Below are 17,152 nucleotides of genomic sequence, written 5' to 3' on the forward strand. Positions count from 1 at the left end.
CACTTTTACTTGGTTAGAGAATTGAATAAAATACAGTGAGAAAGATGGTCCCTTAGCGTTTTCACAGTAAAGGACATCTAATGTTAGAATTTAAGGAAATTTGAGAAGCCAGATGAATGATTTGAAACCTAGCCGTAGGCCCAACCAATATGAAGCCCTTGAAGAGTGGGAGCAGGAAACCCATCGGAGAGAAAAAGAGAAATGTCAAGGGAGGATATAGAAATACAATAAATCAATCTGAACAGGCAAAATGAGATTCCCAGAAAAAGATATGGAGACAAGATGTTGCTTTGGGAGCCCGAATGTGTCCGGTAATGGTAGCAGAACAAAAGGAAGGCGAAAAATGTAAGGAAATGAGGAAACATATAGAGGACCAAATGTTCAAGTACTCCCTGGTGCAGAGGAGAATCTAGAATATATTGATGATGAGTTATTGAGTGAACTTTTGCTGAATAGACCCCCACCCTACAATGAAGAACAGAATAATTCAGAGACCAATCTGTTTGTAGGTTTAATACCAGAAGCCCCACATGAAGATTTTATTCCAGTTCATAAAAGAATATTCTTAGATGAAAATTATACCCCTGAGAGAGCAGGATTTTCCAATATAGTCATGACAAATAATCCTGGTACATTATCAGTCCCTGTAACAATTGGTCCAGTTGTACCTCTTTATCAGACTGGATGAGGAGTTTCACAGATCCATGCAATAGCAGTCCCAAATGAAACTGGAGGGAATATACATACTTTATCTGGAGCGAGAGAGAGTGTGAGAGATCAGGGAACAATGGGTAAACCAGTTAGAGTAGAAACTCATGAGATTATTTCAGAAGGGTGTAATAGAAAGAATTCCACCACGGAAAGAGGAATTGAGCTATTAATAAGTATTACAGAGAAGGCTCTTGAAACGCCAAGTAGAGGACAGCAAATGATTACTGGGAGAGTTTTGCAAATGGGTAGTCAGAAAATAGATTCACGAGTAATGTTGAAGCTAGGCGAGATTAGAGGAGTCTCACATAGATCGGAAACGAGTACTTTGATAGGGCCACCCCAGAAGAACTTGATTTTGGATTAGAGACATGCAAATTATAGCATGAATATAGATGTGAGAAAATTAAAAGTGGAATTAGAAGAAATTATATTGGTAACCATTAGTCCGGAGAGACTAGCAAAATATTGCGATGAGGAATTATTATTTATGTGTAAAGATATAACCCGCAAAGCGATAAATACCCATGAGAGATTTGCTGGGGGAGCTCAGAAATATGAGATGTATGTAGGTAAGTCTAAGGCTTTACAGAAAACCTATTGATTGGATTTTAGTGACAAAGATTTGAAGAGTCTGAATTCCTCTAGAAAAGACTGCAAATTAAGGAGTTAATAACAGCCCTGATGAAGCAATGTGGAGAGATAGAAAGATGGGAAGACAGATGGTCTAAAAAGAAAGAAGATACTACAGTGGTAATGCCTATTTACCCAATGATGGAAAAGGAAAAGAATGAGGCAGATGCGTTGGCTTTTCCTATGTACATGTCCCCTGGAGTAGACAGGGTATGTTGTCCTTTACAAATGATTTCTCGAGGTTGAGCGAGAAACCAGTTGAGTGGTATAAGTAGGTGGAAAGAATTGTGAAGGTTTCAAAGGTCCTGTTTGTTCGATATTGTGGTCCCTACAGATTTGTGGGTGGAATATAAGATTGCAGTTGATTGGCCAGAAACAGAATATGCTAGGGATCCAAAAATAGGCGCGCCGTCAGCAGATGTGATGAAAAAATACAATCATGTCATTACGTATTTGGAAGAAAAGATTTTGCCAAAAGAAACAGATTGGGTAAAAGTAGATAGGACTACCCAGGAACTAAAATAAACAGTACATGCCTATTATGAGAGACTTCTGCAGACATTCAAACAGATTAGTGGATTTGAAAATGTGTCGGAGAAGGATACAGAACATTTTGTATATCGATTTGTCTATGGTTTGAGGCCTGACATTAGTGCTATGATTCAGCAGTATTTGTTTTGTTGGCAGAGCAAGTCAATATATTAAATATTGCGTTATGCAAACTATTGTGAAGATGACATCCAATGCGACATAAGAATTTGAAAGAGAAGTTGATGTAGGCATTAATGAGAGCAGCCAACAAAGGATATGTGGGTTTTGATTCAGATTTTACAGGCATGATACAGGAAAATGGTCAGGCAACCACTGGAATGAAAGGTGTGATGGTAAATCATTTGCCAAATTTGATGCCGCAAGGAAGGGGACGTGGATCAAACATAGAATCATCGGCCTGAGTTAAACTGGACTAGCATTGCCAATAAGGTTCTCCAGCCCTCCAGAGCAGCAGTCCATCGTGGTTTCACCCTTCCTGGACTCCCTGATGTCGCCTGCTGCCTCTACACAGGCCCCTTCTACCGCGACTGCTCCAATAAGGAAAATCCCGATACCTAACTACACCTCTGCACCGTCGCCCCTGGGCCTTGGAGGAAAAGACCAAAGTTTCCCGCCACCCCGAGTATGTCAAGGCCTGAGCCCACTTGCTGGTTCAATCCGAATGGCTTCCTAGCCAGAGCCTACAGTCTTTTTTTACACAGACCGAACCCCACTGAAAGGCATTGGACTCCAGATGCTGATTTGCAACCTGCACCCGGCCGCCCTCGTGCCGCTGGTGGTGTACTGATGGTGCTGTCTTGCCCACTCATCAGCTAAACTCCTGTAGACTTGTCCTGTAAGTCGATGTACTCTACCTCCTTGCAGAACATATTCCTCCTTCCATAGGATAACATTGCAGAACTCTGAAACTGCACTATGTCCACTTTTTAAACTGAAAATAATTTATATTTAAAAACATACTTACCTGAATGATTTTTCTCTGATGCCTAAACATATATAAAGATACTTTCTATTTTTATAAATTGGTGTGGATATCCTTCATGAGTCATATTGTCATTTATTGATCACTGTGTTTATTTGTAAATGTCTTACGCTCCTCTGTATTAAGCCTAAGGCTGCTCGACCATACTACCTCCTAAAAGAGCACTTTGGGATTTCATAGCAAGCCTGTTTTCTAGTAAGGGAGCCCCTGGACTCTTTACACAGTATATCAGATTATTGATAAAGCGCTTAAAGAGCCAGCTTCCTACACCTAGGTTGTTTTGCAATTTTCTAACATTTCTGACATCTCCATTTGTACCTGAGGTCCTTGGTCACCCCTTGCCTCTATTCTGGATTCTATTTCATGTTGTCACCTGGAGGTGCCCTGGTTAATAAATGTAATTCTGATGGATACATCTGCCAGTGGATTCCTCACCTTGTGAATATCCCCTGCGCCAGCAAAATTCAGAAACTTTTGTAGCAGTCCACGACGACGAGGTCGAATGTGACGTCACAGAGGCACGACTCTGCTCGCGACTCCGCTGACGTCACCGGCTCCATAAGAAGACCTCGTCGGCGTGATGACGTCAGTTCCCTTTTTTCCGCGCCGTCGACGCCAACGGATTTTGGGAATCTCTATCTGTAGCTTCACTGTTACTTTGTGTTTCTTCTGGATTTCTCTGTCCTTTTTCGTGAAAATGTCGAAAAAGAAATCAGGGTTCAAGCCCTGTCGTGAATGTGGAAAACATATGTCGATCACGGATCCACATGACGACTGTGTATGGTGTTTATCTTCAGACCTTGATGTGGATGGATGCTCCTGCTGTCGCAAGATGAGCTCCAAAGCTCTCAAGGAAAGAGAGGGGAAACTCTTCATCGCGAGGATGAAAAAAGAGAAGAGAGGAAGGAGAAAGTCGAGAACCAGGTCACGATCGAGGTCGGCGTCGGAGTCGACTTCGGGGCATGCTTCAAGGTCTAAGAAGCACAAAAAGAAGAGGAGACATTCTTCTCGACGTCACTCTGACAAGAGTTCGGCTCCGAAGTCGAAGTGACCTACTCGACGCTGTAAGGACTCTGTGTCTCCCTCACCCGTTCTGGATTCACCTGCTGGTCCTTCTTCTCCTGTGACTTCACCGGTTCACTCTCCGGCTCCGGCTACATCTCCGGCGCCAGCTCCATCTCCGATGCCGGTACCATCCCCGGCTCCGGCTTCGTCTCCGGCTCCGTCCCCGGCTCCGGTTGAGGAGTTTCAAGCACCGGGTTAGCCTTTGACGCCGCAAATTCCACCGTCGGCGCCGGTTGGCACGAGTCCGGTGATGCCTGATCAGTACCCTGCGTTCCCTGGACCAGGTCAGGACCCCACGCGTTATTTGAATGCAATGTATGGGATATTTTCAAGAGCCATGTACTCCACTGGTGCACCTTCGGGTCTGATGGGTCCTATGGCATTTAGTCTGGGAGTGCCTCAGGCATATCCGCAGGCCCCTTTCATGCTATTTTTACCGGCGCCGAGGACATCGATGCCGCTTCCTTCTTCACCGGCGCCGACTCGACCTCGTTCGATGCCGGCTGCTACTGTGGATCCACGTTTGACGCCGGCACCGGCGCCGTCGGATTCGATCACGGCGCCGCCGACGCCGGTTGTACGAATCCGGTCCAGGAGGGAGGCTCAAAGGGTGCTTGATGAGCAATGGTACCTTTTGGAAGAGGCAGAAGAAGGAGAGCTTGTTGAGTCTGATGAAGGTTTTGAAGAACGTAAGGAGGCCAGTGACTTGGATTTATCTCCAGAGTGGGAAATTACTCCACCTTCTGATGAAGCCTCAAAGGATGTGGCTCCATATCATGCAGTCATAAGGAATGAGCTGTTGTATCTGCAGTTGCCTACAACTGAATTTAAATCAAACATTCTAACAGAGGTACTGCATTCTCCTACTACGGTTTCAGAACCATTGTTGCCTTTTAATGAGGCTATTATAGACCCTGTGATGGAGGTGAGGCGTAAGCCTTTTTCTGCTCCCGCAGTTTCCAAAACAATTGCCAGAAGGTATAGAGCGGCCCCTGGGGACCCAGAGTTTTTAACTTCGCATCCTTCGCCTGAGAGCCTGGTGATGCAGGCGGCTTGTTCAGGGAAATCTAAGGGTGCGTTTCCTCAGGTCCCGAGTGACAGAGAGGCTAAAAAACTAGATCAGTCGGCCAAGAAGGTCTTTTCATCGGCCAGTATGGCCCTTAAATCTACAAATGCCACTTGCCTTTTGGGACGCTATATTCATGCGCTCATGGATTCTGCAAAGAAACTGGCTCCAAAGCTATCTGAGGAGGATAGAGTTGGCTTTAATGAGGTTTTGGCGGATGCCCAGGCAGCAGCACGTCAGGTGATACAAAGTGGACTGGACATGGCGGATTCAGTGGCAAGAGTCATGGGGTCTTCTGTTGCCACTAGGAGGGGTGCGTGGCTTAAGTCTTCTGAGTTTTCCCTTGATGTGCAATCAACGTTGTTGGACTTGCCATTTGATGGCTCTGGACTATTTGGCAAAAAGGCTGCTCTTGAACGTTTTAAGGAAAGCAAGGCTACGGCTAAGTCTTTGGGCCTTCAATCCCAGTCAAGGGGATCGTTTAAGAGATACAGGGGTTTCGGAAGGGCAACCTTTCGTACCTACAGACAGACCCAACAGCAACAGCAGCAACAACAGCAGAGCTCTCTGTATAAGGGGTATAGAGGTAGAATCAGGGGCCGCTCACGTGGCCGTCAACTCTCCTCCTCCTCCTCCTCAACCTCTCCTTCCACCGCAAAGCAGCCCTAGATCCATCATTCTGGATCATGCTGGTCCTGTGGGGGGCCGGCTTACCCATTTTCTGCAAGATTGGGAATCTGTAACTACAGATCTTTGGGTTCTAGATCTTGTAGAAAATGGGTACGCCCTTCCCTTTCGGGAATTCCCTCAGGGGTTTGCTCAGAGAACCACCGTCTTCTCCTACAGGAGGAAGTCCTGAAGTTACTACAGAAAGGTGCGATAGAGGTGGTTCCGGAGCAGGAGAGGGGTCAGGGATGCTACTCCCGGTATTTCCTGATTCCGAAAAAGGACAGAAGATTACGTCCGATATTGGACCTCTGGATCTTGAATCTTTATCTGAAGCAAGAGAAGTTCAAGATGCTCACCCTTGCGCAGGTTCTTAAGGTGCTGAATCAGGAGGACTGGATGGTGTCAATCGACTTGCAGGATGCGTATTTCCACATCCCCATCCTGAAGTCGCACAGGAAGTATCTCCGGTTTACATTATTATCAGTTTGCGGTCCTTCCGTTTGGTCTTACTACTACACCCCGAGTCTTCACGAAGGTGATGGCGGTGGTGGCAGCCCATCTCAGAAGGTCGGGGATTTCCGTTTTCCCCTATCTGGGCGACTGGCTGATCAAAGCGGAGTCGCCAGAGAAGGTGCTTCATCATCTGCAGGATACAACTCAGCTGTTGTTCAAATTGGGTTTCTCGATAAACCTGCCCAAATCTCACCCGGTGCCCTCTCAGCACAACCTGTTCATAGGTGCGGTACTTGACACTACTGTGTGTCGAGCATTCCCTCCTCCTCAAAGGATTCTCGACATACAGGAAATGATTCCTTTATTTTGCAATGGAGCGGTCGTTCCAGTCCTGAAGGTCTTTCGCCTGCTCGGTCTGTTTGCTTCCTGCATTCTTTTGGTCAACCATGCTCGCTGGGATATGAGGGCGCTTCAGTGGTGCCTCCGCAGGCAGTGGTATCAGCACAAAGGAGATCTCAGGGAGTCTGTGAGGATCTCCAGAGAAGCTGCGGCGAATCTGTCTTGGTGGAGCATGAAGGGCAATCTGTCTCAAGGAAAGCCCTTCCATCTACCTCCATCGGTGGCCACAGTGATAACGGATGCATCCACTTTAGGGTAGGGTGCGCATCTGGGGGATCTGGAGATCAAAGGTCTTTGGTCTCCAGAGGCAAGGTTGCTTTACATCAACCTTTTGGAATTGCGGGCGATACGTTTGGCACTCAAGGTCTTCCTCCCTTCCCTTCGTGGTCAGTCTGTTCAAGTCCTGACGGACAACACTACCGCGATGTGGTATGTCAACAAGCAGGGAGGGGTGGGGTCTCTTTGTCTCTGCAGAGAGGCCCTGCGTCTATGGTCCTGGGCTCAGGACCATCAGATTTGTCATCTGGCCGGAGTTCTGAACGTGCGTGCAGACAGTCTCAGTCGACAGTTCTCCGCCGACCACGAGTGGAGGCTTCATCCAGAGGTGGTTCGTCACGTTTTCCGGATGTGGGGAACTCCTCGGGTGGACCTGTTTGCCACTCACGAGAACGCTCCCTGCCCGTCTTTCTGCAGTCTCCAGTATCCGATGCAGGGAGCGTTGGGGGACGCGTTTCAGTTGAGTTGGGGCTCACAACTCCTTTACGCGTTTCCTCCCATACCCTCGATTCCTCGGGTTCTGAGGAAGATTCGCCAAGGCCCAAGTCATATTGATCGCCCCGGATTGGCCAAGAAGGGTGTGGTATACAAATCTTCTCCACCTCTCCTCGTGCCCTCCGCTCCGTCTCCCTCTGAGGGCAGACCTCCTCTCGCAATCGGAGGGGCAGGTTCTACACCCCCACCTCCAGAGCTTACACCTTCATGCCTGGAGATTGAACGGGGCAACCTGAATTCTTTTTCTCTCCCGCCTGATGTGGTAGCTGTAATACTGTCTGCCAGACGTCATTCCACCAAATCTACCTATTCCTATAGGTGGTCTAAATTTGTACTCTGGTGTGGAGAAAAGTCAATTGATCCTTTGAAGGCTCGTTTATCTGACATTCTGCAGTTTGCCCTTTCTCTTGCTCAGCAAGGATTTGCTGTGGCTACTGTTAAGGGATACTTTTCGGCTTTGTCAGCTTTCCTTTGCTTGCCGGATCAGCCGTCATTATTTAAATCACCTATTATTCTACGATTTCTAAAGGGCCTTACGAACCGGTTTCCTCCTACTCCCTTTATTGTACCTCAATGGGACTTAAACCTTGTATTAACTTATCTGATGGGTTCTCCCTTCGAGCCCTTATACAAGTGTCCTTTGACTTTCTTATTGCAATCACCTCGGCACGGAGGGTAAGTGAGCTTCAAGCTCTGAGTTCAAAACCCCCATTCTTGACCATTCATGCTGAAAGAATGGTACTCAGGACCAGGGCTGCATTTTTGCCTAAGGTGGTAACTCCCTTCCATCTGGGGCAGTCCATTACCCTTCCTACCTTCTAGCCTCCCCCTCACCCTTCCAAGGAGGAGAGACTTCACCGCTTGGACCCTAAGAGGGCGGTGAGCTTCTACCTTGACAGGACAAAAGACTTTCGGGTTGATGACCAGCTCTTCGTGGGCTTTGTTGGCTGAAGGAAGGGCAGAGTGGTGCACAAGAGCACCCTTTCTAGATGGATTGTCTTGTGCATCAAGATATGCTACTCTTTGGCTGGTAAGGAACCTCCAGAGGGTTTAAGAGCCCATTCAACTAGAGCTAAGTCTTCCACTTCTGCTTTGTCTAGGGGTGTTCCTGTGGAGGACATTTGTAGGGCGGCAACTTGGGCCTCCCTTCACACTTTTGCAAAACATTATTTTTTAGACTCCGAGGTGAGGAGGGACGGACATTTTGCTCGTTCCGTCCTTCAGGACTTTCTGGTATAGAAGGGTGGACACCCTCCTCCGGGAGTGGGACTGCTGTGTGAATATATTCACAAGGTGAGGAATCCACTGGCAGATGTATCCATCAGAAGAACAAGTTACTTACCTTTGGTAACGCTTTTTCTGGTGGATACAGTATCTGCCTGTGGATTCCTCACTGACCCACCCGCCTCCCCGTTGTCCACCCTTGTATACCTTCAGTATATGATGGTTTTTCAATATGTATTTGTTTCTATTTATTCTCCACACTGTGTGTTGCTTGTATATTATGTACTGTGTATACTGTGTATATATTGCTGTCAGTCCGTCCGTGTGCCTCGAAGGCACGGAAAAAAGGGCAGAACTGACGCCATCACGCCGACGAGGTCTTCTTATGGAGCCGGTGACGTCAGCGGAGTTGCGAGCGGAGTCGTGCCTCTGTGATGTCGTCTTCGACCTCATCGACGTGGACTGCTACAAAAGTTTCCGAATGTTGCAGGCGCAGGGGATATTCACAAGGTGAGGAATCCACAGGCAGATACTGTATCCACCAGAAAAAGCGTTACCGAAGGTAAGTAACTTGTTCATTTGTGCCAGCTATGGGTATAGACAGAAGACTGCATTAGGGTGCATGACATTGACTGTGAGATCATCAGCTGAGACACCATAATGCATTCTTTTTAATTGAAACTTAGTCAAAGATGAAATGCCAGGGTTATCCTTAGTCAGAATGGAGCTAGTAAAAGGAGCGCTACAGAGCGTGGTCCACTGATTGGTTGTTTGAAGGGAATGGACTGAGAGATTCTGGGCACAAGTGAAAGGATGGGCTCTAGGTGCTGTGTGAGCACCTCATTCCCTCAAGACCTCAGTGGTGAGTGGCTACTTGGGGGACTGTGAGAAGAAGACAAATTGTTGATTGACAGATTGAATGTGCAATGTTCAGAATATGGTGAGGAATCAGCCAACTGTATTTGACCTCAGGATAGACCCCCATGGCTTATAACTTTAAAACCTTGTAGACGCTAGTCTTTAAACTGGGGTTGAAGTTATTTTGAGGTGAATAATTGTTTTGTAAATATTTCACCGTAGTTCATTTACATAGCTGGGATCTCTCAGAAAGGGGTGTAATTTGGGTCTGCATTTCCGCAAGTGGTACTTTTAAGCTCTTGTTTTAACCTTGCACTCAACTCTAATCATACTGGACTGGAATTAGCACAGAAATGTGGCTGCTCTTCATCTTTACATCACATCCATAGTATATATAGCCACTGATGTTGCTTCTCCAGGATGATTCCACGCAGGATGGTAGATAGGGCCAGAAGCAAGTTCTTAACAGATTACCCCTCATCTCCTCCTTATCGCCAACAGAGGGCCTGAATGAGATCTACTAATTCACAACAGTGGCGGACATCCCATCCGCTGAAATATAAATCCCATAGGATATCATGTGATTTATATTTTCGGCGGACGGGGTATCCGTCACTGTTGTGGCAGAGTAACCTATTCACCAAGATCTAAATCAGGCCTAGAGTCTAGAAATCAGCATGTTCATGCTTAGTGGAGGACCTGATCCAAGACGTATGATTTGTAGTAACCCTGGAGAATCCCTGATTGCGTGGTAGGAGCAGTCTAGGTAAATAGGAATCCATCTGAGGGAAGCTTGAAGTACTGCTTAGAAGAGAGGACCTGACCCAAGACGTATGGTTTGTAGCAACCATGGAGAATCTCTGATTGCGTGGTAGGAGCAGTCTAGGTAAATAGGAATCCATCTGAGGGAAGCTTGTACTGCTTAGAAGAGAGGACCTGATCCAAGACTTATGATTTGTAGCAACCATGGAGAATCCCTTTTTATGTGGTAGGAGCAGTCTAGGTAAATAGGAATCCATCTGAGGGAAGCTTGAAGTACTGCTTAGAAGATTCATTTAAATCCTGATTTTTTGCTGTGTGCATGTTCTTCATATTCTGAATGTGCATCAATATATCTTACCGTTTACTACTTTTTTCTCTTTATTATCTTTGTTTTGTTCCATTTGGAGGTTTTTAACTTTTATCCTCACGGTTTATAAGACAATAAACATGTAAGGTATGCAGGCGGTTAAACAAAGAAGTCTTCATACTGATATCTTTCTGTAATTGATCCTATCAACCTTTGTACAGCGTCAGATAATTCTAAAATGTAATAGAGATAACCATACGAACAGGAATGGATTTAGCTTTTCATCCCCATATGCAATTTTATTATTTTAATATTTGTAAATGATATGAAATAAAATAATTTAAAATATGTATCCACCACAGAGAAAGGAAACAAGACAGTGCATATTTAAACCGATAAATGTTGCTACCACCATATCCCTCTGGAATAACCGTATCGATGCTTCCATTTGGAACATGAAATCATTTTAGTCACTTTTAAAAGGTGGAAAATGTTTATTTTCCTTCCTTGAGGAACAGCAGAAGAAATATTTAGAATTTGTCCTTCTGTAGCAACCATAACATGAAAATAGTAAAGCATAATAAAATATGTTTTAATGCCAATATTTGTACCTGTGTAGGGTTCCTAACTTTTAAAACCCACTCCAAATTGTTCATACAGATGAACGAATAATTGCAACTTTTTTGATAAGTCTTGTAATTCCTTCCACTTTAAAATACGACTTCTGATTTTTCTAGGACATTAGAAACCCCTTTTAAGTCTTGATTTAACAACCCAATACTTCAATGATCATTTCCAACCATAAAACTACTCCTTAGATAAGGTTGTAGCTCAAAAATATTTTTTTAAAGGCTTGAATATCATTGCTATAAGTCACTTTCTCGTCTTTCTCAGTAGGTCTCGAGGCATGGATGCATCTGTTAAGAGGTCCATACCAGGTCCGTGAGCGAGAAGAGAAGTAACTCTCACCAGAATCCACTACCATGTGATGTCACAATTTCCTATAAAGTTGGGTGATGTCATTTCTGGGAAGCAATACACTAATCGGTAGATTAGAAGCCTGAAATTCTAATCTCCTCTTGGTCACAGAATCTTGGAAAGTATGCACAAACATAAGCCCCTTTTAAAGGGCGTGAATAGGTACTCTGCTTACCGAAAGCATGCTGAAGGCTGGGAAGAATGTCTGCAGCAGGCAGCCCTTGGGACGGTTCCAGGTCCAGAGAGGTAAGAAGCAGCAACGCAGGTTCTGCGACAGCAAAGCCACCAGAAGGACCAGCCTGCAAGAGAAGGAATGTCTACCACTTTATAGTCTCAGTCCCCTCCCATGTCCAACCTCCAATACAATCAATAGTTCTCCTGTGTGTCTGAGAAGACAGTTTGCAGAGTTCCACAGAAATGTATAATTTAAGACAAGACAAGGAAAGAAAGCACACAAGACAACTGAATCATTGTTACTGTAAGAGACCTCTCTATGGGGTAAATGTCTGAACACGTACTAATTGCAAATCATGGGATTCGGTAAATCACAGGAAATGGAGCCAGTAAATGTTTTGGAAATGTATCTAAATTAATTAAATGATTCGGTGGTAACAGGTTACCAAATTGTAAATGAGTTTAGGAAACATACTAAATTGGTATTTGGAAGGGGCATGTTTAGGAAATGTCGCAAAACATTATTATTTTACCAACTACTGAAAGGTATTGGTAACCCTTTGGTGAATATTCAAAAAACATTTTACTCTTAAAAAAACTTTTTAAAACTTGACATTTTTCCTAAAAACTCTGACTGTTGTCTTTTAAACACAGACCATTTTCCTGTGAGGCTACCATCCTTATGATGACAGCAAACCATACAATTGGCAACCTACCTCGTCAATATGCATGAGGTAGGTCAGATTCTGACCCACAACCATTCTGATTTTTAAGAACTGACCTGTTAGTACATAGGTCAGTTCTAAGGGCCTCATGTACAAAGATTTAAAATACGAAATCGTAAATTGCAATTTTTAATTTCCTATTTGGAATATACTAAAATGGATTTCTGTAAATATAGTCCCAATTTGCGCACTGACGTCTTACGAATGCATCGGTATTTTGTGAACCGACCTATTCACTTCCTACATTAACTATCGAAATACTGAATTGTAGTAGGTCACAATGTGACCTACCTCATTACTGGTATGCAGACAGAATATCGAGTTGGAAATGTCAACCTACACAAATATTGAGTTGGAAATATCGTCACACAGAAATATATCGTGGTCAAGAATATCGAATTTATGGTAAGAAATATAGTTTTGAAAAATATCAAAGTCATTAATATCGTTTGCAAAAATATAGCTGTTTAAAATACCGATTTTTTAATTAGTGTTATGTATTTTCGTTTATATTTTAAATGTATGTGATGTATGATTTTGTATGAGTATTGTTTATGTTTTTTAATATGTGTTAAATTTTTAGTAGTTGAAATTTAAATTGAAATGGGATTTGTAGAGCACGATGGCTACCCGTAGGCCTCCCAGCGCTGAGGACAAAGAGCAGGGCAACAGAGACAGGAGAGGATTTAGAACAGTCAGGTTTTCAAGAGCCTGCGGAAGGATAAGAGATTGGGTTCCTTACGTAGTTGAAGTGGGAGGGCATTCCAGCCCATAGCACAATTATAAGAGAAAGAGCGGCCGCCGCATCTAGTCTTTCTTATTCTGGGTTGGAATGCAAGAAAGGATCCGGATGACCGAAGATCTCTTTTTGGGAGGTAGGGGGTGATGAGTGGTTGAAGAATGACAGGACCCTTCCTCCAAAAGGCCTTGTGGGAGAGACACATAGCCTTAAACTGAATCCTTTGCTTAATCGGTAACCAGTGCAGGCTTTCTAGTGCTTGCTTTGCAGATTTCCACCACGGGATCTGCAGACGTCTACAAGCCGCACAGTTCTGTATTACCTGGAGTCTGTTTATTGTGTACTGAGGTGCTCCCAAGTAAAGAGCATTGCCATAGTCCAAGCGGGAAAGTATCAATGCTTGAACCATAATTCTTCTGGCGTGGAATGGCAGAAGGGGAAGGGCCTTATGAAGCATCCTCAGAAGTCCAAAACAAATGGACGAAAGTTTAGTTGCCTGGTAACTGAATGAGAGTGACTGATCAATCCAGCTGCCAAGGCTCTTAATTTGATCTTTGGGCATAGGAGCAGGGCCTAGGCAGACTGGCCATAGGGAGGTCGAGTTAAAAACAGGAGAGTTGCCCAGCAGCATGAGCTCCGTCTTATCCGTAGTTATCAATTTTATTTTAATTCCATTTTGCGTTTTTTAGTTCTGTAGCGGGTTGTGGGTTTACCTGCGAATATGGTGGAAAGTCATTTAATTATAATAAATTAATGAATATTTAATTGAGATTTTATAGTGTTAATTGTGGGAAGTAATTTATTTGTAATTATTATTAATTGGTTGTTAATTGATATTAACTAATTAATTGCTTATTAATTATGGTAATTGTGTAATTTTTTTAAGGTGTGGGTTGTGGTGTTTATAGGGGTAGAGGGTCATTTTTGTTTAATTAATAACTAATTTATAATAAATAATTGATTGTTAATTACTTATGGAAATTGTGTAATTAATTTTAGGTGTGGGTTGTGGGGTTTATGGGGTAAAGGGTGGGAAGTAATTTTATTTGTAATTATGTATTAATTAGTTGTTAATTAATATCAATTAATTAATTGGTAATTATGGTAATTGTAATATTTTTAAGGTGTGGGTTGTGGGGTTTGTAGGGGTAAAGGGTGAGAAGTAATTTTCGATTAATTAATAATGAGATGTTAGTTTATATTAATTAATTGAGTGATACCCATAAAAACGGGGATGGCGATGACGCGCAGCGGACGCACGCAGCGCCAAAAGCAAGCCCGTCTGCTCCCGTCCGTCCAATTAGAGTACATAGACTACAGTATTCCACCAACCAATTAATAGCGTGCCACAATCCACTGCTCCCTGACTGCACCCTACTGTACCCCGAGGACCAGGATAAAACCTGCCCATGTTGTGGCTTCTTTTTTGACGTAGTCCCGGGTAATGAACCTTCTCCAGTGATTATAGACCAAATAAAATCCCCCTGCACCCACGCTCCCACTGATAATAAGGCTTTTTCCTTTTTCAGCATTAGTTGCCGCTCTCTTCCCAAACACAAAGCTGACATATTCAACGTTTTAGTCAGTGAACAACCATATGCCATGTTTCTCACAGAAACATGGCTGCATGAGAGCTCTGGCGCTGACATTGTGAACGCTCTGCCGCCCCATTACGCTATAGTCAGGAATGACAGGGGCTCTAAGACAGGTGGAAGCATTGCTATTATTTTTAAAAAAGAGTATCAGTGTAAATTCGAAAACCTACCTTTCAGAAATTGTGAGGCAGCTGCATTCAAGCTGGCTCTATCCCCTAAGTTCACCCTCTCTGGGATACTGGTGTATCGTCCTCCTGGGCCGCTTGGTCCATGGGCCTCCTCATTCCCTACTCCTTTTTTAATGAGTACTGCTAATTTTTCCATTCTGGGCGATCTTAATTTGCATTTGGAGGATCCAACATGCAATATCAGCGCTACTTTTATTTCTGACTTGGCGGCCATGAACATTGTACTACATAATTTAGGCCCCACAGATATGGCTGGTCATTTACTAGACCCTATCTTATCTAGTATACCTAATATCCACTGCTCCCCGGCTCGTCCGTTATGCTGGTCAGATCACTTTGCCATAGGCTTCTGCCTGGAATCTTCAACATGTCTCTCATCTGCTAATTCCATTCTTAGCAAACCCACTAGAAACTGGAAAAAATTAGACATAGCTATCTTAAACAAAATCCTGTCCTCTAATACTCCTATTTCTATACAAGCGCTTAGTACTTTTTCGGACACCATACAAATGTGGCTTCTTAATGCTATTGACATCTGTCTCCCTCCTTCCTTAAATAAGGTGAATAACCACCGTCCTCCAGCGCCTTGGTTTAATGAAAATCTAAAAACAGAGAAGACCAAATGTAAGACGCTGGAAAGACACTGGAGGAGGGACTATGCGCCTGCTTACAAAATTGCTTACAAGATCGCAAAAAAAGAATATCACAATCTTTGTAAGATTACTCGTGCGAAATATGTTTCAGTAACCATTTTCGGAGCTTTGGACTGCTCAAAAACATTATTTAACATGGTTAAGGAGATTTTGGGTTCTGAAACTCAAGCTAGCCCCCCCCCCCCCCGCTTAACAATCGGCAATGTGAAAATTTGGCCAAATTTTTTCTCCAAAAAGTTGACAAAATATATTCGGAAATTGAAAGACTGCAGCTTAACAATCCTCCTTTACTACAGACTGGTACTTCTCTCCAACCAGCATCTACATTACCCCTAACTGATAATGCCTGCCTGACTCGAGATAGGGAGCTTTTTGCACCCACAAACAGATTGGATACATGGTCTTTGTTAGATATGGATTCCTTTCAACATCTTTTAGATAGTGTCAAATCAGGCTCCCCTAAGGACCCTCTCCCTCTCTCTGTGCTTAAACAGCTTGAGCCATCATCATTGCTGGTAATAATGAATCTTCTAAATGCCTCCTTACAGGAAGCATTGGTCCCATCAGAGTGGAAGCATGCTATGGTGCCCCACCTTGTGAAGAAGGCAAATGCGGACCTGGATTTGCCTTCCAACTACCGACCCATTTCCCTGTTACCGGCTTTTTCAAAAATCTTGGAGAAGCACATTTACTTGCAGCTGTCGAACTTCATAGAATCATAAAAATTCCTTCACCCATCCCAATCGGGCTTCCGAACCGGTTTTTCAACTGAAACCACTCTTCTCGGAGTCACGGAAAGACTGCGCAGCCAACTAGACTCTGGAGACACAGTGGCTCTTATACTGCTTGATTTAAGCGCAGCATTTGACATGGTGTCTCACACCATGTTAGTAAAATCGTTAAGATCACGGGGTATCTGTGGTAAAGCCCTTAACTGGCTTATCTCCTTTCTTGCCAATCGGACCTTCCAAGTCTTTTCTTCAGTTGCTAGCTCTGAGATCCATCCTTCGCCCTACGGTGCTCCTCAGGGCTCCATTCTCAGCCCCCTACTATTTAATCTCTATGTTAGACCTTTAGCAGATGTTGCCGAAGAAGCTGGGCTGTCTCTGTTTTCTTATGCGAACGACACCCAGATTATCTTCTTGCTCTCAATGCAGAGGGTGATTGAGACTTCCCCCCTCCAGATGGGCTTGGGTAAAATTGCCTCATGGATACAGGCCAATTACCTAAAGCTCAATGGAGAGAAGACCGAAGTCCTGGTCTTGGAAAAAAGCAAAGATCTATGGGGCCCTCAGCATTGGCGACTCACTAACTATGCAACAACATGCAGTGAAGGTAGCTGCCACATGCTTCACTATTGCAAAGTGGCTAAAAAAGATTATTTGGATGCTGCCAGAGCACACTCAGAGAACAGTAGTCAATGCGCTTGTCACTTCTCGACTGGATTACAGGAACATTCTTTACCTGGGGGCTAACAAGGTAGTGACTCGCAGGCTACAGTTGGTTCAAAACTCTGCTGCAAGACTGATCTGCCGGGTTCCTAGAGCTTCCTCTGTCTCTGGGCAGTTGCGGGACCTCCATTGGCTCAGGGTGGAGAACCAAATCAAGTTCAAGGCCCTGTGCTACATGTTTATAATAAAATCAAGAATGG

The 17,152-nt window shown here is 44.1% G+C and overlaps 1 protein-coding gene across 2 annotated transcripts in view; it reads right to left on the reverse strand.

Annotated features, from left to right (window-relative positions):
* The window catches only part of SLC23A3 (solute carrier family 23 member 3), a 339,671-nt gene that overhangs the window by 195,439 nt on the left and 127,080 nt on the right, over positions 1-17,152 (reverse strand). For both annotated transcript variants that reach the window (XM_085650085.1, XM_085650084.1), the window contains one exon: positions 11,603-11,726. In XM_085650085.1, coding sequence (XP_085506211.1) covers positions 11,603-11,726 — 124 coding nt within the window. The remainder of the gene's footprint in view (positions 1-11,602; positions 11,727-17,152) is intronic.

Source organism: Triturus cristatus, chromosome 3_2 (genome assembly GCF_964204655.1).
Source record: "Triturus cristatus chromosome 3_2, aTriCri1.1, whole genome shotgun sequence".
NCBI classification, from domain to species: Eukaryota; Metazoa; Chordata; class Amphibia; order Caudata; family Salamandridae; genus Triturus; species Triturus cristatus.